This window comes from Myripristis murdjan, chromosome 7, assembly GCF_902150065.1.
Source record: "Myripristis murdjan chromosome 7, fMyrMur1.1, whole genome shotgun sequence".
In the NCBI taxonomy this organism is placed as follows: Eukaryota; Metazoa; Chordata; class Actinopteri; order Holocentriformes; family Holocentridae; genus Myripristis; species Myripristis murdjan.
Genome location: NC_043986.1, coordinates 25,416,487 through 25,442,520, shown reverse-complemented (window position 1 = coordinate 25,442,520; position 26,034 = coordinate 25,416,487). Strand labels below are relative to the sequence as shown.

At 43.2% G+C, this 26,034-nt stretch overlaps 2 protein-coding genes across 5 annotated transcripts; one reads left to right on the top strand and one right to left on the bottom strand.

Moving 5' to 3' along the window:
- Positions 1 to 759: 759 nt before the first annotated feature.
- On the top strand, positions 760 to 7,862 carry LOC115362314 (tubulin alpha-1B chain). Of its 4 annotated transcripts, XM_030056188.1 has the most exons (6): positions 776 to 892; positions 1,767 to 1,769; positions 1,864 to 2,086; positions 2,178 to 2,326; positions 2,435 to 3,361; positions 7,717 to 7,862. In XM_030056188.1, the coding sequence occupies exons 1-6, from the start codon at positions 890 to 892 to the stop codon at positions 7,765 to 7,767; spliced, it is 1,356 nt and encodes a 451-aa protein (XP_029912048.1). In that variant the 5' UTR covers positions 776 to 889; the 3' UTR covers positions 7,768 to 7,862. The 4 variants fall into 4 exon arrangements, with proteins under 4 accessions (XP_029912047.1, XP_029912048.1, XP_029912046.1 ...); XM_030056186.1 differs by lacking the exon at positions 7,717 to 7,862 and having other exon boundaries at positions 777 to 892; positions 2,435 to 3,624; XM_030056187.1 differs by lacking the exons at positions 1,767 to 1,769; positions 7,717 to 7,862 and having other exon boundaries at positions 760 to 892; positions 2,435 to 3,624.
- A 2,777-nt stretch (positions 7,863 to 10,639) lies between these two features.
- jph2 (junctophilin 2) lies at positions 10,640 to 25,777 on the bottom strand. Its single transcript, XM_030055948.1, has 6 exons — positions 25,377 to 25,777; positions 23,273 to 24,086; positions 14,750 to 14,868; positions 11,960 to 12,894; positions 11,147 to 11,247; positions 10,640 to 10,949 (listed from the first exon to the last, which is right to left on the bottom strand). The coding sequence occupies exons 1-5, from the start codon at positions 25,753 to 25,755 to the stop codon at positions 11,167 to 11,169; spliced, it is 2,328 nt and encodes a 775-aa protein (XP_029911808.1). The 5' UTR covers positions 25,756 to 25,777; the 3' UTR covers positions 10,640 to 10,949; positions 11,147 to 11,166.
- Positions 25,778 to 26,034: the final 257 nt, after the last annotated feature.

Here is a 26,034-nt window from a genome sequence, read left to right as displayed (position 1 = left end):
TTTCATTAAGCCATGGACCCCCTTTTGAAATGGTTTTGCCCCACTGAACCTTGATAATTTGGCTTGTGGTAAGTATTAAAATGTATAGATGCCATAACACTGACACATAGATTCAAAGCAGTGAGATTAAAACTTGATTTTACAACAATCTCTCACGTTTTTGTATGTTGTATCAGTTTTTAGTGAATTAAATTATGGTGTTATCAAACTATTACTGATTTTGCTGAGGGCCACACAGAGGCCTCTTAAGGACCCCTGGGAGTCCCCGGACTCCACTTTGAAAACCACTGCACTGACATAATATAGGCTACTCATGTTAACAGGAGGCTAGAAGTCTTTCTCCAGAGGCTTTTCAGATCAAATTCACTGAGAGGTGGTTCAGCTGTGGTTAAGAAGACAGCCAACAACATGGCATTCATAGCCGGCTTCAAAAGCACATCAAAAATTCAACCGAGGAGGGCAGTGTTTCACAACATTATGATCCTCCCAACTCGTGGTGGTCCCATAGGATTCCTATTAAAATGCGCTACATACAGTTTTATTTCAGTGTTATGTCACTATCTAGAAATTAGGACTCAAAACTGTCACCATAAAAGGAAACAGTTCTCATACCCCATTGCTCTTACCTGCATTATGTATTTAACTCTGCACCGCATCATATCAAATCTTTTCAGCAGGGGATTTGGGGGGGACACAGTTTCCCCGGGGGTCCTTAATGAAGTTAGGAGGCGGCTTATTGCGACAGATGGGGAGTTTTGCGCACTTCACCTTGCCCTCCTCAGCAGGCAGAGCGCGGTGCGTCAGCAGGTCAGCTCCAGTCACCGCGCACCTCAGCAGCAGACACTCCTGCGTCTTGTCTCATTACATTGAATAATCCCGACAAGCAAGCATGGTAAGCACAATTTATTTACTCAATTCATGAACGCTTCCCCAGATTTGTTACCTTGAAAATGTAATTTGTATTAAGAGTTTAGGAAAAGGGAGTGACGTTCTTTTGACATTTTTTTAAATCCATTTTCACCTGTTATAACATTACAGCCTCGTTATAAATTGTATCTTATTTATAAATGGCTCCGCATAACTGATTTTCAGTCTACCTATTTTTAAGTGAATGGAAATTCATTTGATTTTCGTATATTTAATCAATGGCATGTACCTCCACTGAAAGACTTAATCCTCCTCCCACATAGCTCTTCAAATCAGATTAGACACCGTTTGTTTACCACTGGCTGCTACTAAATATGTTGCCAGTTTGTCAGCCTGTTTTCTATTTATATCGGAAAAGAATGTAAAAATTCAAGGGCACATAGTGCCAGTTGAGAATAATGGAAGCTGGAGTCTTATATTTTAGAGACAGTCTCCTACAACATGTGTGACCTAGATAATCCTCTAGCCCAGTAAGCAGCCTATGTGCGCAGTATGCATAGTCTTATGTCACAGCAGAGATCAGCAGAAAATGTATGGGAAGATTGCTACAAAACAGATTATAGGCTTGTTATAATGCAAACCAGCCTACCTAATAGTAGAAAGCTTTTCACAAACAGCATTGGTTTCACAAATACCAAATAATTTGTAGGATCTGTGGTTCCTCATAGTTTTGTTAATCAAAGATTATCGAATAAAGTGTTTTTAGTTTCTGTGCCCTTGGCATGAAAAGGTTTGTTAGAGGTTGGGTCATGTTGAATTCATGTTTTTAGGTCCTGCATTTTAATCATGAATGCAAAAATTCAAGAATGATGACTGTGGAAACTTTGTTTCTCTTTCAGGGGGTACAGAACTCATATTGTTTCAGTGGGCAGAAGTACAAGATTTAAGATTTAACCAAATCTTTAATCCTAAATCTTCTCCTTCTCTGCCCCCTAGCGTGAGTGTATCTCCATCCACGTGGGCCAGGCTGGTGTCCAGATTGGCAATGCCTGCTGGGAGCTTTACTGTCTGGAACATGGGATCCAGCCGGACGGACAGATGCCCAGTGATAAAGCCATTGGAGGAGGAGACGACTCTTTCAACACCTTCTTCAGTGAGACTGGAGCTGGAAAGCACGTCCCCAGGGCCGTTTTTGTGGACCTGGAGCCCACTGTCATCGGTAAACTCTCAGAATATATAGATCCAATCATTGTCACTTGATTTCAGTTTGTAAAACCCTGAAATGACTTGAATGTTGCCTGTCTCCTCAGATGAGGTTCGCACTGGGACGTACCGCCAGCTGTTCCACCCTGAGCAGCTGATCACTGGCAAGGAGGATGCAGCCAACAACTACGCCCGTGGGCACTACACCATTGGCAAAGAGATCATCGATCTGGTGCTGGACAGGATCCGCAAACTGGTGGGTGACTTGAGGAGGAGCTGATTCCAGTTGAGCTTCAGATTGTCAGTGTAAATGATGTTGCTGTTTCTTTCAGCTGAACATTTTGTGTGTCCCTCTTCCTCTCAGGCTGACCAGTGCACTGGTCTTCAGGGCTTCCTGGTCTTCCACAGCTTCGGAGGTGGCACCGGCTCCGGTTTCACCTCCCTGCTGATGGAGCGTCTGTCTGTGGACTACGGCAAGAAGTCCAAGCTGGAGTTCTCCATCTACCCAGCTCCCCAGGTGTCCACCGCTGTGGTGGAGCCCTACAACTCCATCTTGACCACCCACACCACCCTGGAGCACTCTGACTGTGCTTTCATGGTGGACAACGAGGCCATCTATGATATCTGCCGTAGAAACCTCGATATCGAGCGTCCCACCTACACAAACCTCAACAGGCTCATCAGCCAGATCGTTTCCTCCATCACCGCCTCCCTTCGTTTTGATGGCGCCCTCAATGTTGATCTGACAGAGTTCCAGACCAACTTGGTGCCATACCCCCGTATCCACTTCCCCCTGGCCACCTATGCCCCTGTTATCTCTGCTGAGAAGGCTTACCATGAGCAGCTCTCAGTGGCTGAGATCACCAACGCCTGCTTCGAGCCGGCCAATCAGATGGTGAAATGTGACCCTCGCCACGGCAAATACATGGCTTGCTGCCTTTTGTACCGTGGCGACGTGGTGCCTAAAGATGTGAACGCTGCCATTGCCACCATCAAAACCAAGCGCTCCATCCAGTTTGTGGACTGGTGCCCCACTGGTTTCAAGGTTGGCATCAACTACCAGCCCCCCACTGTAGTCCCTGGTGGAGACCTGGCCAAGGTCCAGAGGGCTGTGTGCATGCTGAGCAACACCACTGCTATTGCTGAGGCCTGGGCTCGGCTTGACCACAAGTTTGATCTGATGTACGCTAAGCGTGCCTTTGTGCACTGGTATGTTGGTGAGGGTATGGAGGAGGGTGAGTTCTCTGAGGCCAGAGAGGACATGGCAGCCCTGGAGAAAGATTATGAGGAGGTTGGAGTCGACTCCATTGAGGGTGAGGGAGAGGAGGAAGGAGAGGAGTACTAAGTAATTTGATGTGAAATCTTTGCACTCATACATACCTAAATAATCTTACAAAAGCACAATTTTTAAAAGCAATGCAATCTTATTTGACAATGTAATGTCTTAATATATCATTTGCTTTGCAGTATAAATTATGTCTTTAGCTGATGAGTGAAAGCAAAGAAACTATTTATTATTTCTGGTCTACTAATAAATTTCTGAACAACAAAATGTTGCTGTTTATCGTGTACTTCACTGAGACCCTGTGAGAACCTATCATCTGACACACCTGTTGGAGCTTGCCTTTTCCATTTGAAGTCTATTTTGTTCCTCTGTATTTTCCATCTTTGCTTGTTTTCCCTCTTTCATCCGTTGCTATAGCCTACCCCTCCCCTGTGACATATTTATGATACCACAATACTCATTCAGACGCCAGCTGTTACTACTATAGACAGACAAATAGCTGATGGCAATATGAAAGACTATACACAATCCCACACATAGATCTTGCTTATAGAATATTTACAAGCACAAATAAATATCATTTCTCCAGGTATAACTCACATACATATAATCTTAACTTGTTTTTTCTTCCAAACTATCAGTAAAATCACAGATAAATCCAGAAAATATTTTTATAAATAAACCACTGTGCTAGTCTGTATTTAGAGGTTTGAATTTTGACCAAAAGCCTTGTCTTTTGTTTAAAGGTTTTGCTTTTGCTGAAGGCAGGATGACTCTTAAACTAATTCAGTATTTATTCATAAAACATAGTGATTAGAATTCCTTACAGAATGTTCTGCCAGTGGATAATACCCGCTCCTGTTCTGCCTAATCCAGTGGCTCCCAAATCTGTGCATTCCAAGGATGTCAAAATACATATACATCAGACCTGGGAATGCCATTTGGTCTGTGATCTGATTAAAAAATAATAATGATAGCACCCTCTGTGAAAATGTTTAGTGATGCATCTGACTTGGTTCAGAGTGATATGGCTGACTGCTGTGTAGGTGGAAAGAGAGAGACACACCTATGACTGAAAGAGTCTTCCCTGCACATTCTCATCGTGCTGCCATCTAGCGACTGAAACTGGAATCACACTCCTCCTGTAGACGGGCCCCTGGTGGCAGACATGGAGACGGACAGGGGAGGATGGAGGGGGGCGAGGTAATTTTGTGGTCATGTGCTCTCACAACTAGCGTGTCAGACCACATGTCTCTACATACAGGCCACCAGCGGTTCAAACTGTAAGTCAAACAGGATTTATATTGCACTGAAAAGAGTGTGTATGCAAGACACTCATGCTTAAACCAAAAGTTACATGTGACAACAGCGTAATCAGCATATATAAGCAGCAGCTGGTTTAAATGAATACAGAAGAAATGCCTCAAATCAGTAAATCTAGTCCCTCCAGATATTGCCAATACAGGAATGTGAAAACAAGCAGTACAAAACAGCAACTAATCCGGATTCCCGTGGGAGCTATTCACCTCATAAACCAATCTTTGGCCAAATGTCAACCCCTGCCACCCTCCAGCTATTTCCCCCAACTTTGCTGAAAAGACCGGTCCCTCGTGCCGTGCCCATGCGGAACCTCACTGTTTTGGTTTATCCAATAGGAAACGAGCCGGTGTGACGCTCATCCAATCTGATTCAGCGACCCATTTTTTCCGGGTCGGAGAGTATAAAAAGCCCCACCCAGCCGAATTCAGGGTAATAACTTCTTACACAGGACTCATAAAGGCCTACCTGTAAGAGTTGACTCAGCACCTTCCTCTTTTTCTTTTCATCTCGACTCTGCTTTAAACCTTGAAGAAAAATGGTGAGTATGAAAACAGGAACAGCTTTGGTTATGAATTTCTGATGAGCTTCAGGTTCAGGCTTGACTGTTCTGAATGGAAACTCGTGGCAGCCCTAGTTACTAATTAATGAATCAGCATAAACTGCTCACTTATCATTTTTTTTCTCCAAGAAAAGAAGTTTTCATTGATTTGTACTGGTTTCACGTGTTATTGGGAAGACTATAATACTCCATATCTAATTAAGTGACATTTCTGTGATTATTATTCTAAAATGCCAAACTTGAGCTTATCAGAGTCAAGTAGGCCAAGTTGAGGCTGCCTGGTTCCAGTTTTTCTTGCCTGCACATTGACCCAGTTGGCGAAGGTCAGTGTGCCTGCCACATTCCTCTGCTTTTGCCGCCTGTTTGAAGTGGCTGTAGGCCTCATGAAAGGCATGTGAAGCCCACAGGACTCTATTCAAACCAAATCTACTGACCACACTCTTTTGAGGCTTTGTGTTCTGTCTTTGTTCTCATGTAGCTGTACTGTCTCATCATTTTGCCTCTAAACTCTGCAGTACAGCTGCATTTGTACAGGCCAGTAGTTGTGTTAAATTTTTTGCCTTCTATTCTCTCTGATCTTAATATGAATTTATTCTTGGTGCTACATATTCCACTCTCCCATAGGTAATAGATGTGTAAGTGAGAAATCAGCCAGGCCGTTATCGTCTTATTTTTTTTCCCGTGGGAATAAATGGCTCTCTGTCTAGTGGGGTGAATTGAGTTTGAAGCTTGTCAGGTGACTTGGTCATGATGTCCTGATGGCTTTACAAGAGAGCCTTTATCCTCTCTGTTCAGCCACCATCTCCTCAGGAGTCCTTAAGGCGTTGCTTTATCTCTCTGCTATGTGATTTGTGGTTCTTAATGACACCTAAGCTCTGCTAGATAGTGTCCGTCCGTTTCAGCTGGCTGAGAAGTCATTCTGTTTAGTTATTCAAACTTTGTACGTGGAGTTTTTCTTAAAAGTGACTTTGTATCTTTTTCTAGCGTGAGTGCATCTCAGTTCACGTGGGCCAGGCTGGTGTCCAGATTGGCAATGCCTGCTGGGAGCTTTACTGTCTGGAACATGGGATCCAGCCAGACGGACAGATGCCCAGTGACAAGACAATTGGAGGAGGAGACGATTCTTTCAACACCTTCTTCAATGAGACTGGAGCTGGAAAGCACGTCCCCAGGGCCGTTTTTGTGGACCTGGAGCCCACTGTCATCGGTAAACTCTCAGAATATATAGATCCAATCATTGTCACTTGATTTCAGTTTGTAAAACCCTGAAATGACTTGAATGTGGCCTGTCTCCTCAGATGAGGTTCGCACTGGGACGTACCGCCAGCTGTTCCACCCTGAGCAGCTGATCACTGGCAAGGAGGATGCAGCCAACAACTACGCCCGTGGGCACTACACCATTGGCAAAGAGATCATCGATCTGGTGCTGGACAGGATCCGCAAACTGGTGGGTGACTTGAGGAGGAGCTGATTCCAGTAGAGCTTCAGATTCTTAATGTAAATGATGCTGCTGTTTCTTCCAGCTGAACATTTTGTGTGTTCCTCTTCCCCTCAGGCTGACCAGTGCACTGGTCTTCAGGGCTTCCTGGTCTTCCACAGCTTCGGAGGTGGCACCGGCTCCGGTTTCACCTCCCTGCTGATGGAGCGTCTGTCTGTGGACTACGGCAAGAAGTCCAAGCTGGAGTTCTCCATCTACCCAGCTCCCCAGGTGTCCACCGCTGTGGTGGAGCCCTACAACTCCATCTTGACCACCCACACCACCCTGGAGCATTCTGACTGTGCTTTCATGGTGGACAACGAGGCCATCTATGATATCTGCCGTAGAAACCTCGATATTGAGCGTCCCACCTACACAAACCTCAACAGGCTCATCAGCCAGATCGTTTCCTCCATCACCGCCTCCCTTCGTTTTGATGGCGCCCTCAATGTTGATCTGACAGAGTTCCAGACCAACTTGGTGCCATACCCCCGTATCCACTTCCCCCTGGCCACCTATGCCCCTGTTATCTCTGCTGAGAAGGCTTACCATGAGCAACTCTCAGTGGCTGAGATCACCAACGCCTGCTTCGAGCCAGCCAATCAGATGGTGAAATGCGACCCTCGCCACGGCAAATACATGGCTTGCTGCCTTTTGTACCGTGGTGATGTGGTGCCCAAAGATGTGAACGCTGCCATTGCCACCATCAAAACCAAGCGCACCATCCAGTTTGTGGACTGGTGCCCCACTGGTTTCAAGGTTGGCATCAACTACCAGCCCCCCACTGTAGTCCCTGGTGGAGATCTGGCCAAGGTCCAGAGGGCTGTGTGCATGCTGAGCAACACCACTGCTATTGCTGAGGCCTGGGCTCGGCTTGACCACAAGTTTGATCTGATGTATGCTAAGCGTGCCTTTGTGCACTGGTATGTTGGTGAGGGTATGGAGGAGGGTGAGTTCTCTGAGGCCAGAGAGGACATGGCAGCCCTGGAGAAAGATTATGAGGAGGTTGGTGCTGATTCCAATGAGGCAGAGGAAGATGAAGGAGAGGAGTATTAGATATCCCTGATTTATTTTCTAAAGTCTACAATCTAATGTTCCTTTCTGTGTTTCATTTTCATTTGAATAAATGAGAAATTTGTCAACTTACTGCACATGCTTTGTTCTAATTTTTAACAATCTTAATACACTACACTCCATGTCTGGCTTGTGTCATTCCTGTGTAATGGGTCATCTACTAGTTAAAGTATTAACTTTCTCTGGCAGTGGCTTGTACATGATTGACTTTTACATTGCAAGTGTTGGTGCCACACCTTGCCCTCCTAAAATCTTTTGGCACAACTATCAAATTAACAAGAGTCCAGAGCAAATAAAATTGACTCCACACTGGCAAGATCTCGTTTTTGGCATGGCTATGCAGCAGAACTTGATTCTACAGTATCGTTTTTTGTTGCTAGGGGGCAGTGTTGTACAACCTATTTAACCTGCAAGCTGGTTCATTCACAACAAATGCAGTGTCCAAAGTGTCTAATGGCAGGTAGCTTCCTTCTCACAACTGAAACAGATTTACAACTTGGTTTACTTTTGTCCACTGTTTAATTTTTGAGTTTTTTCCCCCTCTCCTACACATCTGAACAGCAGAAGGACCTAGTCCACAGTGCTGGTCTAAAATAAGGCGTGGTATTCACTGAAGGGCCATGGGAGGGGGTGTCTCAGACAGGCAGACAGGTGGTGTTTAAAAATACTTTGCTCCCTCAGTCACTACCAAATTTCTGCTGGATACTTGATAATATTGTATTTTAAATCTCCAGAATAATCTCACCAGGAATTCTAAGCCAAAACTGGAACTTTATGGAAAACTGCAGAATCTGAATATGAATACAACTTCTTGATGTAGATTAGCACGAGAATAGTTTTCCCTTCTCGTCTGAGCTCACCATATGACACATTCACAAGTGCTGTAAAATAGTTTATTTTCAGTTTTATAATGTTGACCAGGTTTGGCTAAACAAATGCATCTGTTGAAATTCAGCAATGATATTTCATTAAATGCACTAAGAACACAGACAAAACAAAATGGCCACTATACTTCACTATGCTATATGATTACTGTCATTGCACTTACCAGAAAGTTCATCCACCCATTCTTGGCATTCATTATAGTTCATACATTTTGTATTAGTAGACATAAGAGACAATATCTGGCACAAATCTATTCCAAATGTAAAAACAGGGAGTCGTGACTAAAGCATAGCTTTTAAATCAAGAACTGGTGGATTTTTTGCATTAACATGATGCACAGCCGGTGGTTTGATTTGTGCTTTTTTCATTTGCAACCTCAGCCACTGGAAAAGCAATTTTACCTAAAATACCTGAAATATTTTTTTTTGCTTTGAAAATCACTCATTAGGACCATTTGTGGGTAACAGCAATGGAGAAATAAAATATTCAACAATCACAGCACATCTGCAGAGTGCTCTACTTAATGTAAGACATGGAGTTAATCATTTTACATTTTCTCCATCTCACAATCTTGAGGTAATCTCATTGATGCCATAGGGAAACAAATAAATTAATATTTGGGATTGCATGTTTTGTTTACAAAGTCCTGAAAAGATGTGCACTTCAAAAAGGTACAAAAATACAGACACATACATACACGCGCACACACAAAGTGCCCTCATGTGTACAAAATTTGAGAAACACATATTTGGCTTTAAAGCACAATAGGCCCTGAATACGACGCAATGCAACAACGTGAAATGTGTTTTCTACTCTGACACGTACATGAAACCACGAAAGCCACAATAGCTCACAGGTTAATGCATCCCAACCCCACTTTCTACAGCTACTATATAAATCCATACATTTAGTGTACCCACTGCAACATACAGTGAATGCTTTAAATAAATAGTTTTACTTGCTCACAGATTCCCAGCTCACTCCTATCGTCTATGCTAGATCACCCATTTTCTGCGTGCTTATCCTACAGCAAAACACATACGTTTGTTAAACCCTTAACCACTGGGTGCCCAACAGCATCGCATGACAAACACCAAAAAAAAAAAAAAAAAAAAAAAAAAAACATACTTTACATACACAGAAGAACAACAGGGATTCAGTAGCATTCCATCACACTCATTATTATCTTTCTATTGTCCTCTTCTATTTTGTTCATCATTTCCAAAACCAATGTAACATAATGTCATGGTGTGTTTTCCAAATGAAGTTGATAAAGCACTCATTAAAAATCTCAATGAAATATTAACTGCACAGCGCAGCACGCCACAGTCTGAAATGCAGATGTTGGAGGCACAGTAGCTGAAATATAATGTGTTGGCATCTTTCTAAGGAGTGTGAGGAGCATCAAGATAAAAATAATAATTGACTTGGCTTTACAGCAGCAACCAGTTTGCTACAGTTTCAATATCCTTTAACATTCAGCAATATCTACTTGAGTGGTTCATGATAATGATAAACACAGAAAGACATGTTACACATTGAGAAAACAGACTTTTGCATATTGAACCCTTTTTCCTAGGCATTGGACGCTGCAGATAAATAAAGCAATGAGATAGAAAAAGTTGCTTTTCAAACATTCACGCATGTCTGCTGGTGCTGTCGTGTCTAAACTATCAAGCTCAAGGCAAATAGGAGAGAATAATCAGTCTGTATATATTGTCCACATTCCTCCAGCCAGCAATTACATAATTAGTGACAAACTGCAGCTATCGTTCACTATGGCGCATGTTGTTACAATACATAGTTATCCACTGAGTTTCTTTAATCTATCATTCTGTGTTGTGTGCCAGTAAAGGATTTAGTTAAAAGCCTTCTGCAAAATGTTGACACACACTGACACACTGTGACTCAGATGAATCATCTGTTATCCAAGACTTCTTGAGTGCGTGCTACCCTGCTTCTCCAGTATAAGCACTGAGACATACTGTACCATCCAGCTCCCCCTTTCACATACAAACACAGCGCCCCGAGTCCTTCTACGTCATCTTATTCAGATGCACTGGATCACTTCAGTCGTTCAATGTCCTTCAGCTGCATGCCAGATATTTCTCAAAACTCTGAAAAGTGAGGGGCTTCATCAGAGCCTCATGCAGTCACATCAACAAAAACCTTTGGAAGAGCTGTGAGCATCCTTATAAGGCTTTTGTTTTTCTCAGCAGTCTCTTTGATCTGGTCCATGCTGAAAAGGCAGGCCATCTCTCTCCAACGCTGCTGGTGACCTGGAAGCAACCAACAGAGCAAACTAGATAGGAAAACACTGAAAAATCCATCCACATACAGTGCATTATATGGTTTCTGCAGCAAGCATCAGTATGCATTCATTGCATGAGACGCAGGGCTGGGCATATCTCAAAGGTCATATAATGCTTGTGGATTTTCACTGTATCACTTTCTGCAATAAAATGCTATTTATTACCTGAGTTGGTTGGCGGTGTCTCATGACAAAATGTGTACGAAGAGAATGGCCAAACCGATGTTCAGAAGGATGACCATGCAGATCATGATGGTGTTTGGCCCCTTGAGCAAAAAGGAATATTCACAGTATGAGCAGTAAATTCAGTCAAAATGAACATAATAAGTGCATATTGGTTTTCACATCTATTGAACAGTACTGCATCAAAATCACCATACTTAATTCTCTCTAAACAAGATTCTTAAAATTTTGAGTGGATAAAACCCTCAAAATAGAGAGTTGTTTATGTGCTGTAAACTTAATTAATGATAGAACTGATTGATAGTTACAGTTCTCTCTTCCCCAAATACAGAGACCATGCTCCAGATAGCAATGTAACACTGAGTGCCTTGTAACAATAACAGCTGACAATAAACACACTGCGCTTCCCTAGGCACCTGTTAAGCTTCAAACAGCTTGCCAAAAGATTATACTGCATTATTTTCTTCACTCTGCACAACACCTGTAACAATAAATTTGAACTGATCAGAATGAGAAACGTGTCTTTACTGAGCTTATTTCAAAGCGCGCATTGCTCGAAATCCCATATGACACCTTAGAAATGCAGCAATTAACCTGCACTCGATCAAAGGAGACAGAAATGAAATTAAAGGGCCGTAGATGAGATCTTGTAGCTTAGAGCGGTATGACTTTGGGTGATGTCCAGACTAATTCCATACTTGTCATGTCAACTTATGTTTTTCACTCAAGACCCGAGGAATTTCTGATGAAACAAATTAACCAATTTTGAGACAGTTTGAAAATTTATCATCTCACCTCCAACTCCAAGGACTCTGCAGTCACCTCATTAATTGAGCTCGTCATGCTCTTCAGTCTGGCTTCAGCTTTGGGATCCACCTTCAGGGCTGGTTTGGGAACTGGCTTGGCAACAATGGCTTTTGCTTCCGCCGGTTTGGCCACCGGCTTAGGTTCAAGTCTAGGTGCTGGTTTTGGAGATGGAGCAGGGCTGGGCTCCCGTTTTGGTGATGGCTTTGTCTCAACTCTGCTGGCAGGCCTGCTCGCCTCTCTGGATTCAGCTTTGCTCTCAGAGACGGATGGCGCTCGTTCGTGGACGGATGGTGCTCGCTCAGGTTTGAGCTCAGCTTTTTTAGGCTCAGGGGCGACGGCTTTGGAGGCCACTTTGGAGGCGGGGCGCGGTGCTTCTTCTTCATCCGGGGAGATGAGGCTATTCCTTACAGAGGCAGAAGCAGCAGGAGCGGCGTCTGAAGCTTTTGCCTCGGAGTCAAACTTCTGCAGGGGCTTGATCTCCATGTCAGAGCCCTGCTCGGCCTTGTTGCTCTGTCGGCTGGGGGTGCGAGAGGGGCCACGGCTGCTGGGGGCGGGGCCGCCCTCAGGGGCTGCCGGGGCAGGAGCAGCAACGGCAGTTGACGGGGATGTGGGGCGACTATTGGGCCTGCTGTTGGGTTTACTACCACCTCTACTGCCAACACCTCTACTTGATTTGTCTCCGTTCCAGCTTCTTGGACTGAGGAAGTTGGGGTCCTCCTTGTTGGTGATGCCCGGGCTGGGGGACGGGGTGCGGGCCGGGGTCGAGCCAGGCATGAGACTGTCCAGTTCATTCATCAGTGGGCTCTCAGGTGGCGTGGGCAGGGGCTCCTCTTCGGCGAGCAGCGGCTCATGCATGACAGTGTCTGTGTTCTCACTGCCCTCCACCACCTCCTGTAAGGCTCTCTTCTTCAGATACTCGGGGCCTGTGTCACAGGAGATAAAAATAAATATGGTGTGCACTGTGCAATGGCTCAGTGTGATACAGTACACCAGAGTTTTTCCAATATAAAGCTCCTTAATTATGGCAATAACTGTTTCAAGATTACAATCTCCAGAACCATAATCATCACTTTTGCTCTCTGATGAAATATGAGATCATATAAACAGTAGATGAATATTAATGAAGCAAATTTACATTTTTAGGAAGTACAGATTCTAGTGGATGTGAGATGGTGTTGATTTGAAACACAATAGCCCACTAATTGTAACAAGGAGGAGAAATAATAGTGATATAGCTGATGACCACAAAATGTTTACTACACTGATAATGATGAATTCAACCATGATAATTGCTTTGTTTTTCTCTTCTTTTTTTGAGTCAGTTGTGACTTTATGTACTAAATGGATGCATTTGCCCTTTTCTAAGGTAAAGAGATGTACTACATCTTAAAGGCATATTTTGGTAGCTTGGAATACTGCGCTTGTACTTAGGACAGTACAAATAATCGAAGTGAAAAAATGCAAAAATTACATCCAAGGGTAATGTTAGCAGCATTTGCCTATGATACCCAGCGTCAGCGACAAATCATTTTTAGTCCAAATGGTTTTTATCCCAATCTCTATCACATAGCTGTGTGTATAAGATAAACACAGCAACAACAGTGTAAAAGTTTGCATTAAAGTCACCTTGGAGCAAAAGTAAAATTTCAGAGCATTAAATCTGATAGCTTAACAGTGGCGTGCTGTTTTTCCCCTCTGAAAATAACCCAGAGGGTGCACTCTGACGCTCTGTGTCTTTGCTGTTATCTCCTTGGTGAGAGATCTTTCATGGAAGAATGCATAGCAGAGCTCAGCCTGGCTGTGCCTGTGTCCATTTGGAGCATTGGCCGCAGACATCTCAGGCAGCTACTCAGCGCTGGCTACTTTTTTATCAGCATGAGTTTAATTCTTCTAGGCCCTTTGCTGACGGGGAAGGCAGGGAAGAAAAACGCAAGAGCCTCATACAAGGCTCCGCTGCTTTTGTGTGTGAACGTGTTACTGTCTGTGTCCTAAGACTCACAAGGAAACTGATACGATCCCTTCGACCCAATAAGATGTTCCTTTTATAGACATTCGAAGGTGACTACACTTGTGGTGAGCCTCAGCCAGGGATCTACTTGCTAAAGCCATAGATACTCCATACAGGGTCACTCAGTACAGCATAAAGCTAGATACGTGGTGAGAGATTTGTGTTTGTTTTTGATCTAATAATAAAGTGCATTAATAACTTCACATCTAAATCAAATTTAGATGTGAGAGCAATTTGCCTCTTAGTGCATGCTACATTTGTAGGGTTTAATGTTGCATTTATGTCTCATGGAAAAGATAGTGTAACTTCTGACTAGAAAAATTTTGACACCATTAGCATTAAGGAGATAAAGACAACTTGTTGCTGGAACCTCATTTACTAAAGTCTTAAATCACCAGCAAAGAAATATCTGACATCTAGGAAAGATAAAGCCATTTTGATTTTTTTTAAAGAATGGTTTTCATATTATCAGGCATTTTGTGATAATAGCTCTTGGATTCCACAGATACAAAAACCCAAAGTATCACTCTCTGAGCACATATTATGTTGAGGGTGAAAAAATGGAGAAAACTATCACCACAAGCAACCAAAGTGTACAGAAACCTTCAGTTAAAGTGGTGGCCTCAGGTGGGTTTGAATGCTCTGAGATGTCATGTCATTCATTCTGGTGTTTCTTAATGACATGACTCGAGTGTTACCATGACTATGCACATTTCTGGCAAGGGCGTTTTGTGTATTCCTACATGTTTTGATGGGGAAAGGTGACTGACCTGGCTGGTAGAAGGAAGGAGAAAGTTCTTTGGCCACCAATCTTGCAATGCTGGACTCACTGTTGGATGCCTGAGAGGCCTGCTCTGCTGCCTCTCCCTTGGCCTTTGAATGAGATGTCCTGCAGGGGACAGAAACAGCACCATATACACATTATTATCAGCCTTGTTTACTCTTGTGCAATCTTTGCATCCTAATGTGCTAGCAGACAGACAGAAACATAATCTAGATGAATTCACATTGATATGTGGGCAGTTCCTTCAAGCCTTGTGTATTGTTTTGGTGTATTGTGATATTGAAGTTAGCAGTATGTATTAAAGCAGACTGTGTGAGTTAACCAGCCAAAAAAAAAAAAAAAAAAAAATACAAGTTGTAAAGGAAAATATAATTTTTCCAAAGGCCAGTGCTGTGAACCTTTAGGAATGAACTGGATCTGGATGATTACAGTGTCACACTTTTACAGATGAGTGATTGTCACTTGCATCTGAACTCCACTCCTCTTTATTTAGAAAGACACTTTGGCACTTCTAGACTATAAAAAGTAATGAGAAAGTCCCCACCTCTTACTATAGACTACACCCACACAACCAAACTGGCATAAGACTGCTGATAAAACAAAGCAAAGAAGACTTAAGATGGTTTAAAAAGCAACAACCAGTTTAAGACTGACTAAAATTCCACATTGAGGTGCTTGTTTACAATATTCAATCATGTTCAAATGAAGGCCAGGGGTGCGTAGCTAGTCATATGGCTCATTAGTTATTATTATTATTAGCTATAGAGGGAGGGTGTCCTTTTCTCCTGTTGGCCAGACTGGGACAGAAATAAATTATGCTTTTAACACCCCCCACCAAGACAATGAGTTATTGCTGGGGAGTTGCAGTGTGCCTCGTAATCATGTGCCTGTGTGTGTGAGAGGGCGGGGAGAAACAGAGTGAGAGGCAGACAAAGAGAGAAAGAGTTGTAACCAAAACAGCACAGCAGTAAGGCATACACTTGCTGTCAGTATTCAACACTTTTTGTGCACTTTTGTGCCTCACTGTCTCAGAGTGTGTGGATAAATAGTTTCAGACTGGCAGATTCAGATGCAGTGCAAGAACACAAACTTTGTTCTATATATATATATTTTTTTAAGGCCGTTTGCATCCTGCCTCAGGTGTTTACAAAAACCCTGTGGCTAAAAGCTGAATGTTCAATGCCACATATATCTGTTGCACGTTAACTGGGAGTATTACTGATTGTGATTACTCTGTGAATACTTGACATACTGTAATGCTACACTGGCTGAAAATAGCCCCCTGTGCACTTGAAGACTCGGTGGGGTAGACACTTCCCCCTGGAACAATTAGAGACACTTGAGGTTCCCTGCTTGATATAGAGGAGCTCCACCTGTCCACACACAGTCAACACCTCCTCTTCCAGGGGCTCCTGCCCCGGCTCTCCCACGCTCACATGCGGGTAACTAGATTGAAAAGGTTGATAAAAATGTAGACTAGAATAACAGAGTCCGTTCTAATCAGCAGCTGTTATTTACAACTGCAAGGCCACTGGCAGCCGTGCAGTTTACATCCACTAAACCATAACCCATAAATACGACCCCTACACACACACATATGCACACACACACACTTAAAAGAGGACCACTAAAGGATGGCTAAACATGATGGATCAGTTTACACATCATTTTGGAAATGAGTAACCAGTCAACCACTTATTGAGTGATGACTGACTTTATGACTGCGTGAACACAGAATAATTTACGTTTCACGTGGGTCTTAAAGGTGCACTATGGAAAAACTGTGGATGGCTGATTTAAGCGAGAACCCTTTAGGTGAGGATTAAGTGCATAAAGTGATGACTGAGTCTACGTGGCTCTCATCATTGGCCCAACTCACTGATAGATTATGTGCTTCTACTTCAAAAAAAAAAAAAAAAAAAAAAATTCAAACATCTTGTCTCAGTCTGGGTAAGTCTGAAAAAGGGTATTTTGTCCAAAACGCTAGAGTATTCCTTTAAGAAGCACACACTGTATGTTATTACAGAAATGCCACTTGATTTGTGTATTTATTAGACATATTTGCAGTGTTTCATAATGTGGTCATTTTGTGGAGCGGACGTGCCCAGGCTATTTCCATGCCCTCCGCACAGTGCATGCTGGGATAGGCTCCCACCCCCCCAACAACCTCACCCCCCAGCCCAGGACCCTGAATATTTATACACAGGAATTGAAAACAGATGGATGGAGTTATGTGGAAAACCTACACTGAGGATAATGCAGCAATAAAGACCTTTTTTTCCCCTGAGCTGCTAGTTTATACACACACAGATTGATCACACAAACAAGGGTTCTCACTAGTTCAATTTAACTATATTGCATCAATTACAACACACAGATGGGCAAAAACACATTCATTTTGTGTAAATTAGTGAAGAAAGGTTCATGATGGACCCAAAACCTAATGGTGTGCTGAGTAGTTAATAAGATGGCAGCCAGTCAGTGCTGCTGGGTATGTAGCCAGTTGGTGGGTGGAGGAGAAAGGACGGCGACAGATGGCTTATTCCTCCATAGTGGCTATACCTGCCACCCCAAAGCTTACTTCTACCACAATAGCCTCCTCTGTTGCTACACCAGCAAAAAAAAAAAAAAAAAAAAAAATATATATATATATATTTATTGTACAGCCCCATCTGAATGCTGTTTAGAATGTGCTGGGATGACAATAGCAGAATCAAACACTTCGCCTTATCAGCGAGGAGAAGAAAAGTAGCTGCCAGATGGCTTGTTCCTGCAAACTGACTAGCTGCTACAGCAACACTCACAGCCCGCTGAGTGTATCGGTCGGTACAGAAACACAATATCAGAGCCTCATGGTTGGATACAGCTCCACCAGCACAGCTCTGCATGAACACACTATAAATATGCAGCATGCAAAACAACAGACGCTGTAAACAAACCCCAAACTTGAGCAACGTGAAAACCACCACATCTTGTAGACTGACGTAGACGCCTGCATCTCACATGCTTTCATTTAAAGGAATGATTTTGGTGTAACAGCAGAAGATTTAACTACTAATTATCCGGGAATGTTATCTGCATAAAGTAGACTTAGGCTACCTTAGCAGATAATAAGTGGAAATCACATCTTGGTGGTGATGAACGCTGCCATTGAGATGTAACAAATGAAGGAGCAGATTAGATTAGATGGGGGACCTCTCCTGTGCTCCCATTCTTCTCCAGAGGTTTAGCTGTACATCTACACCGCAGTCTGTGTTTACCCTCCAGCGTCTCTCTTTAAACCTCTGCAACTGAGTGTGATACTTGAAACTGTGACCTAAATACCCTATATGCTTTTAGGGCTCCCCTAAGGAGACGCTCGCTGTTGTATTCTGAGGGGTGATGAAACGTCAGCTGTAGGAAGAGACTCAGTTGTCAAAGAACTGTCTTCGACACCTGTAGCTATGAGATGTCAGAGGCAAGTAACCATAGCAGAATGTACAGCATGGATCTCACTGCAGCATGTATGCTATTTGCATGTAAAAGACGATTCTTCCTCCAATACGGTGCACCTCTGACCGTCTGGTTGTTGTTGCAAGCATCTGTTTTTTGTCACGCTGCAGTTGTCCTGGAGCCTTCTGATGGCAAGAGATATTCTGTCATTCTGGCATGTGGCACTGGATCTCTGTGGAGGGTCTTATTCAACTATAGCAAGTGTGTGCATGTCTGTGTGTGTGTGTGTGTTAGAGAGAGAGAGAGAGAGAGAGAGAGAGTGAGAGAGAGCACTAGAGTGACTGAGTTTCTATAAAAAGATGACTCAATATTTCACAGCATAATTAAATCACTTTGCTAAAATACACTTATACTATGTGCTAATTGCATCCCCTAATTGCAACATTGCTAAGAGGTCACATAAGAAATAGTCAGAGATAAAAGCGTATCTCATCAATTTCCTTCATCACTTTTGAGTTTTTTCCCAACTCTGACTGTTTCTCATCAGGAGAGGAAGACATTAATAAACTGATCTTACACACAGCCATCACTTGAAGTAAAAACTGAACTGGAAATTGTTTACAAATTATGCAATTACCTGGGACTGAACACAAAATGCAAATATCAGCAGTACAGCATGTAAGCCTAGCCACACAACTAAAGGTAGGTGTGGTACATATATACGCTAACCCCTTATACCCAAGTACATGCTTATGAGCTGTGTCATATTTATATCCACGGAACAATCTGACACCCCTACTGACGCAAGACTGACTGGTGTCTGTGAACCCTAACTTGCGATGGTGTTAAAGCCTGCAGCGCTTGGTGGTCTTGCTTCAAAGAAAAAGTTCTCTGAGGCAAAATGGCAAGCAGACCTTTGAGGTGTAATTATGTCCTGATTCAACAAGGATTTGATTTGCTGTACCAGTGTAACAGTGAGTAATGGCCTTGGTTATGCAAAAAAAAAAAAAAAAAAAAAAAAAAAGTACAAAAAAAGGGGTTGAGCCATTGTAATTCAGCATAAGAAAACAGTCTGAGTGTCTGCCTGTGACTAGGCAGGAAAGGCAGCGTCGGGAGGCGAGGGGGGGATAATCAGCTGTTGCATTCCCTAGTGATTGTGATACAGCAAGAGTGTGCCTGCCCATATTTAGTCAGGGCTCCTCTGTGACTACAGGGCCCCTGTCTGTGCGTCATTTGCACCCTGTCCCGGCCACCCAGGTCCTCCAGAAGCCCGACTGACAGCCCACGCAACAGAACAACGTTGGCAGACTGACTGGATGCCAGGGAACTCTTAGCTAACCTGACTTGGGGAGACTGGATCTGGCACCCCAGTGTACAGGTTGCCTGTGTATTTATAACCCCTGACTTCATCTGTAAATGATCATTAAGGGAGAGCAAACCACTGTCAAGAACAGAACTGTCATATCTCTTTGGTTTGTGTCAGGAAAAAGTGCAAAATCCTGGCTGTCATCCCTCCTCTTACATAAGAAAGGAGCAGAAGTTTCATAAACACACGTTATTTAGCTAGGTGTACAGCAGTTGGGAGATTTATACATTAAAGAATTTGGTGCAGATGTTCCATGCATTAAAACAGAGACACATTTGTTTTAGATGAGGTAAAGGTCTCCAAGGTGCTGCTGAAAGTTGTCTTGACATAAACACCAGGGTGCTTCCATTCTCAGCTCCGCTCAGCCGTCTGGATTTACCTCATGCCTATTCATGGAAGGCAGAAGGCCAGGATATGAAGTAGGTGAGCTAAAAGCAATCACAGAAGAAAGACTGGTCCATAACTCTCACAATACTGCTTATCCTTGCGTTAAAATATTTAGATTTCCATCTGGCCTGGGAAGGGGTCTGCAGTCCATCAGTGCAAGCCTCAGTGCTGTAAACACTGGGCTTACTTCAGGTGCCGAGCATGACTCTGGACAAAGCACTACCGCCTTGTAAGGTTATAAACCAACCTGAGGCTGACTTGTGCACATAATACAAACTTACTTCAGAAAAACATTTGTTCCAACAAATTGCTCAGTTGGTGTGAAGAGACTTGCCACAGGTGACGGTCGTGCGATCAAACAATTCTCACCTCAGTCTCTAAAGGCAGTGATTAATCATGATCTATCATGGTCTTACTCTGCTCCTATTCACATTAAAACTGAACTGTGGCATGTTACAAATCAAATACAGAAGCCTGCGTTGCCCTCGGTATGTTAAGTTAGATAAACCTATTAATTTGGTACTAATATCCTCCAGTTGTGTTGAATTCTCTGTGGCAGCCAAAGGTATTTGTTACTGCATTAACACAGTCTTTACCTCTGAGCACTAACTAATGCACGGCTATAAAGAAAAAAAAATGGCATTTATTTGATTTCCCTGTGGATAAAAATCAATCTTTAATATGCATATTCTACACAAATGCCATGGCTCACTGACTTCTTCATAACCTTTAATGATGAGGTTCTGCTTGGCATACTGGGGCAAAAAAAGCTATGTAGGCAATATGCAGTGCCAACAGGTATTTTCCAAAGTTAGACTTGTGAAAGTGTTTATTTAAGTTTCCAAAAATCAGTCATAAGTAGGGTAGATTTGCTTTATAGGATGTGAAACCATCAATGCAAATTATAAATGTAGAATGAATCTTAGAATTTCAAGATAACGACTTCACTGATGAAGAGGAGACTGGCACTACACTCACTCACAGAAAAGCTTTTTTTTTTTTTTTTATCTCTACACTAACTGAGAAATTTGACACTTTGCAAAATTTCCAAGGCTTAGTTTAAGTGAAGACTCGAAATGAACAAAAAGAAGCATGTAATTTATGAGGGGTGACAATGAGAACAGTGTAGACTCGGCCATCAAATTTCATGCTTATATCATGTTTTTTTTTCTGTGAGTTAAGTCTAAATGTCTTCACTCAGCAATTTAAACATTTCCCTGAGCTGACACACTCTACAGGGCCAGATCTCTGTTGAACATTTTCTTGGTCCATATCAAGTGGAGCGGTACTGTAAGGACACTGAGAAAGCCAACAAGACTCTTTTTTCTGTGTCATCAGGCCAAGGGGTAAACTGTAAACTGATAACATTGCATTGCTTGCTCCTTTGAACTTGAGTGTAATTTCAGCTTGACACGGCTGGCTGTGCTTTTCCTAAGATGGTCCAACATTTCGGAATGTTGTAACAGTAGGGACTGAAAGCACCACCAAATGAAGAAAGTTTTAATTATTGAAAAATTGTGAATAAATTACTGTAACATTCACCTCCAGTGATGTCCTAAATAATGTAACACTAGGCCAAAATTGGTTCCCAAGTCTTCAGAGCTAGAGCCTGAGTCCTTTAAACTTGAACTAGGCGAGATTTTTATATAAAAATACAACTGTTTTGTAAACCTAAGTCATAAACTGCGGCTACAGCAGAGAGAAGCATCCAGTGCCCACTAACTATGCCACCATAAATTCAGCCTGACTGCAGAGATTAATTCCAGGTGTCAAGCGCAGCACCTGATGGAAAATCTTACTGGATGGAAACTTTAAGAGCAGCATTCAAAACTTGCTCCTCAACAGCAGTGAGTGAGCACTCTGGCCAGAGAGGAACCTGCTGCCAAAAGCTTTTTCTCTCCACTTCCAACCCCTTAAACCACTAAGAAAAGGAAATTTAGCTTCCTGTGGATTACTGATGTCACTTTACATGACTTCTGGCTGGTGCAGTCCTTTAAACTTCCAGAAATTCAAGAAGTTATCTGACACTGCTACAGCTGACCACCTGAGGGCAAAGAGGCCTCATGCACTTTTAAAAGTTAGTCCAAGTTAGTCTGTTCGTTGTGCTGACAACATTCAACTAGTTGCTTCATTTTGCTCAAGGAAATTTAATTTAATTCAAAAGGAAAAGGCTGAAAAAGGCTTTTAGCACTCCACCGTCATTACAAAGTCATAGCATGCAAAATGTAGAGTCACAGTCATCAGTGTCTGAGACTTAGTTTAAATCCAAGAACTTTTTGAAGTGCGAGTGGAGTCTGAGGAGAGAAAATTAATTCACTGTTGAGCTACAACACTAGAATATAATAGTCACTGAGAGGTTTTGTGGTGGTGTGATTTAAGCCACGTTGGTAATGAACCAGAAAGGTTTCAGAAGTGGGGACATCCTGAGCATCATTAAAATACTGTGTTTTAACACAGAAACACTGGCCAGCTACTTCAGCCACTAGTCCAATTATTTCTTAACTGTGAGAGTACTGTGTAGAGCTAATGACTTTCTTTGGCTGTATTCTTTAATATGGAAAATATGGCGACCAGCAGTGGGAGTCAGTGGAGGGAATCAGGCTATTGTGACTGACTGAACCATTTCTTTTTATTACTATTATCTTCTTAATGTAACTGAGTGGTCACCCTCTGAACAATCGCCTTCATTTATTTTCATACACTGGCCTTGTGGTTCAGAGCAGCATGTGCAGAGGCCCTGTAGAAACTGAGCTTTGAGAAAACTTTGAAAAGGAAACAACTGATCTTGAGACAATTTCTTCTTTATTATAAATAGCCTACTGGGATTTAGCAGTTGAAGTTTAAAGAGGCAACTGAGTGGTAGTACTTTATTTCTGAATTAAACTCTACTGATGTATTAATTACAGAGCTATTATCAATCAATGCAATCTAACCATTCACATAGTCTCTGTGTGATTTGGCGGGGTTTCGAGTCTGCTGCAGTCTTCCTTGTTCAGTTTTTCCAAAACACACTTAAAAATATATGTCTGCCCTGATTTCATACTCATTGAGGTGGATAAATACACTTTGTTTTGTTTTTGGTTTGGTTGTTGAGTTTTTCAATTGTAAATTTCTGATGGTTTTAGTGCCACAAAACAATACCTATTCAGTTCCATTGTACTGGGATGCTGGGAGACAGGATGGATCACAACAGACTGGAAACCTCACCAAATAAGACAGAAACTATCTGGATAGATAGATTGCACTAGAGACAAGTGGGGAAATATGTTTTTTTGGATTCTAGACAGACATAGTTCCAGTCAACCCTGCACTAGTGTGTTGTACCTGGAGGCGGCGATCTCGGCCTTCTGCTTGGCGATGGCTGCGGCCCTTTGGGCTCCCTCCACTGCTCGCTCCACCTTCTGCTTGATCTTAGTTCCCTTCAGCTGGATCACCCTCTTCTTCATGGCCTTCACCAGCATGTTGTTCATGTACTTGCCCTCCTCCTTCCCTCCCTCAGCGAAGGTAGTGCAGCCGTACCCGTGTCGCTGGTTGTCTAGCCACTCACCCTCGTACTTCAGCCCGCTGGACCGTTCACTTATTCCATATCCTGATCGCTTGTCGTTCTTCCACTCGCCCATGTAGACCTCTGTGGTGGTGGCGTCGATGTCGGCTTCCACAGGGGGGAAATCATCGACTCCAGCCAGGCTCTCGTCTCCACTGATGGTGGAGTTGGCGTCGCTGGCGTTGGAGCTGAGAGCAGATTCGGTCCTCAAGAAGCTGATCTTGCTCTTCTGGCTGGACAGTGAGGTGCGTGAGTCCGATTTTTTCAACTTACCCAGCAGGGAGCCCCTGCGGAACAGGCCCTTCTTCTTGGGTTTGATGGCCTCCGGGTCCACCTGGAGGGTGAGGGCAAAGCCCCCACGGGATGGTCCTAAATGGGTGGGTGTGGTAACAGGTGTCTCCTCACCCGAGGCGTTGGTGGTGGTGATAATGGGGATGTCCTGCTGCAGGATGGTGCCGTTGCTATGTTCACTGCGAAGGGAGGTCAAGGAGGTACGAAGAGGGGAGCGGACCACTGCTGCCATGCCATAGGGCACACTCTGACGAACCCCATAGCCGTGCCGCATCCCACCGGTAAACTGGCCCTGGAAAGTGCCTGAGGACACATAGGATTTCAAGATGGACAAGTGAAAAAGGGACAGTACATTAACTTATTCTTTCTTTCTTTCTTTTTTTGATTTGACAGTCATGGTGGAGACAAAGGATGACATGCAGTAAAGTGTATGGGCCAGATTCAAACCCAGGCCGCTGCAACTTTGCCTTAGTATTACGTAGTACATGCTCCACACAGTGAGCCATCAGGATGCCCCCTTTTCTATTCTTTTCTGTTCTTTTCTTTTCTCTCTATACCACAGATAAAAGCATTTTAGTTCGAGCCAGAAAGCCTCTCATGGATAAGTAGTATTACTTTGGTTATCTCTGTTGGACTTTCATAAATCTCAATACTATTGGAAAAGCTTGAATATCAAACCCATTCATTTATAGCTTCACCGCTAACTTATTTTGGGGTCCATTCTCATGCTAAAACAGACATGTGTCTGGATTCCAGTGACGGGCCTGAGCCCGTGAGGCCAGGAGGGCAGGAGGCTGGTGGGCTATTATTACATCCTGACATCTGGTACGGTCACAGCCCCACCACCACCACCCTCCTCCTCAATACAACTTCGACTGACTGGGCCCAGAGCTGATGAGTCAGCTGTTAAGGAGGGGAATCATCTCCATTGTGCTGAAATATGCAGACACTGCTGAACAAGCTTCAAGAGAAAATTTCATAATGACCAACTTCCCTAAAAATGTTATGATTTTATAGGATCCTTTGAACCCTGGCATGAAAAAAATATCTCATAATGTTGCACCTAAATGAATATGGCATGGATTTTTTTTTGCTTTGGTCTGCCTTTTTTTTAAATCACCTAGCAGGTCTGTAAATAACAGATCCTTAATCATGGTACAATTGGAGCATAGTTTTGCTTAAAACAGCCTCAGGGGGTTACATTTCAAATAGGACATTTGATTGACAGCAGCAGACTGACATTTTCCTCTAGTTACACTGGCATCATAGACCTTAAAATCAATGGACCTCCAATAGTATAATATAATACATGATGATGATGATGACAGTATCCAAGGGCTTGTCTCCATTTGCCACACTGATCTGTCACTTGGTCCCCTGGCTGCAATGGGCATGGTGCAGTGGACCATATGGTAACACTTGGGTTCAATGGTTTCAGTGTTGCATGCTTGAGTGAACCACAACCATTCGGATGAAATACCATCTGCAGCTACACATTCACATGATGAAAAGTAATATTTTCATTTTAACATCATGTTTTTTTTTTCCCTAATCAAAGGTGATCAAAAGAAGAGTTTCAATTTGACACCTCACCTCCATCAGCATATGTTTCTGTGCCATATCCATCCTGAAGTCCATTATTCCACGTTCCTTCATACTTTGCTCCACTGCCAACACTGAGACGGGTGCCGTACCTCCCTTTGAAGCCATGAGTCCATTCCCCCTTGTAAATCCAATGTCCCTTGGTTTCAACTCCCAGACCATGACGCTTCCCCTGCGACCAGTATCCCTCGTAGGTGTTTCCACTGGGCCAGGTGTACACTCCCACCACCTCAAAGCCGTAATTCCAGGAGCCGGAGAACTCGCCCTGGCCTTTGGGTCCGGTGCAGATGCCATGGCCGTGGGCTTTGCCCCCCTCCCAGCCTCCACAATAAGCTCCGCCGTCGTCAAACTCAAAGCGACCTCCACTCATACCTTCCTGCAGCCAATAGCGCACCGATCCGAAAGTAAATCAATTTTTTAAAATTACCTCGCTAAAGATAAAACCTCTGTCAGTCTGAGCTCACCTTTACCTGACATCAAAGATTATTTGAGATATCCTTGGCACTGCACTTGTGTGGATTTCTTCTTTTCGAGTTGCTGTGGGGATTTCTGAGCGTTTCCATGTAGCTCCGGGGCGCACTTCACTTTGCAGAAACTTGAATATCCTTTTTTCCCACCCTTGTCTTTTCTTTAGATTACTCCAGTGTCT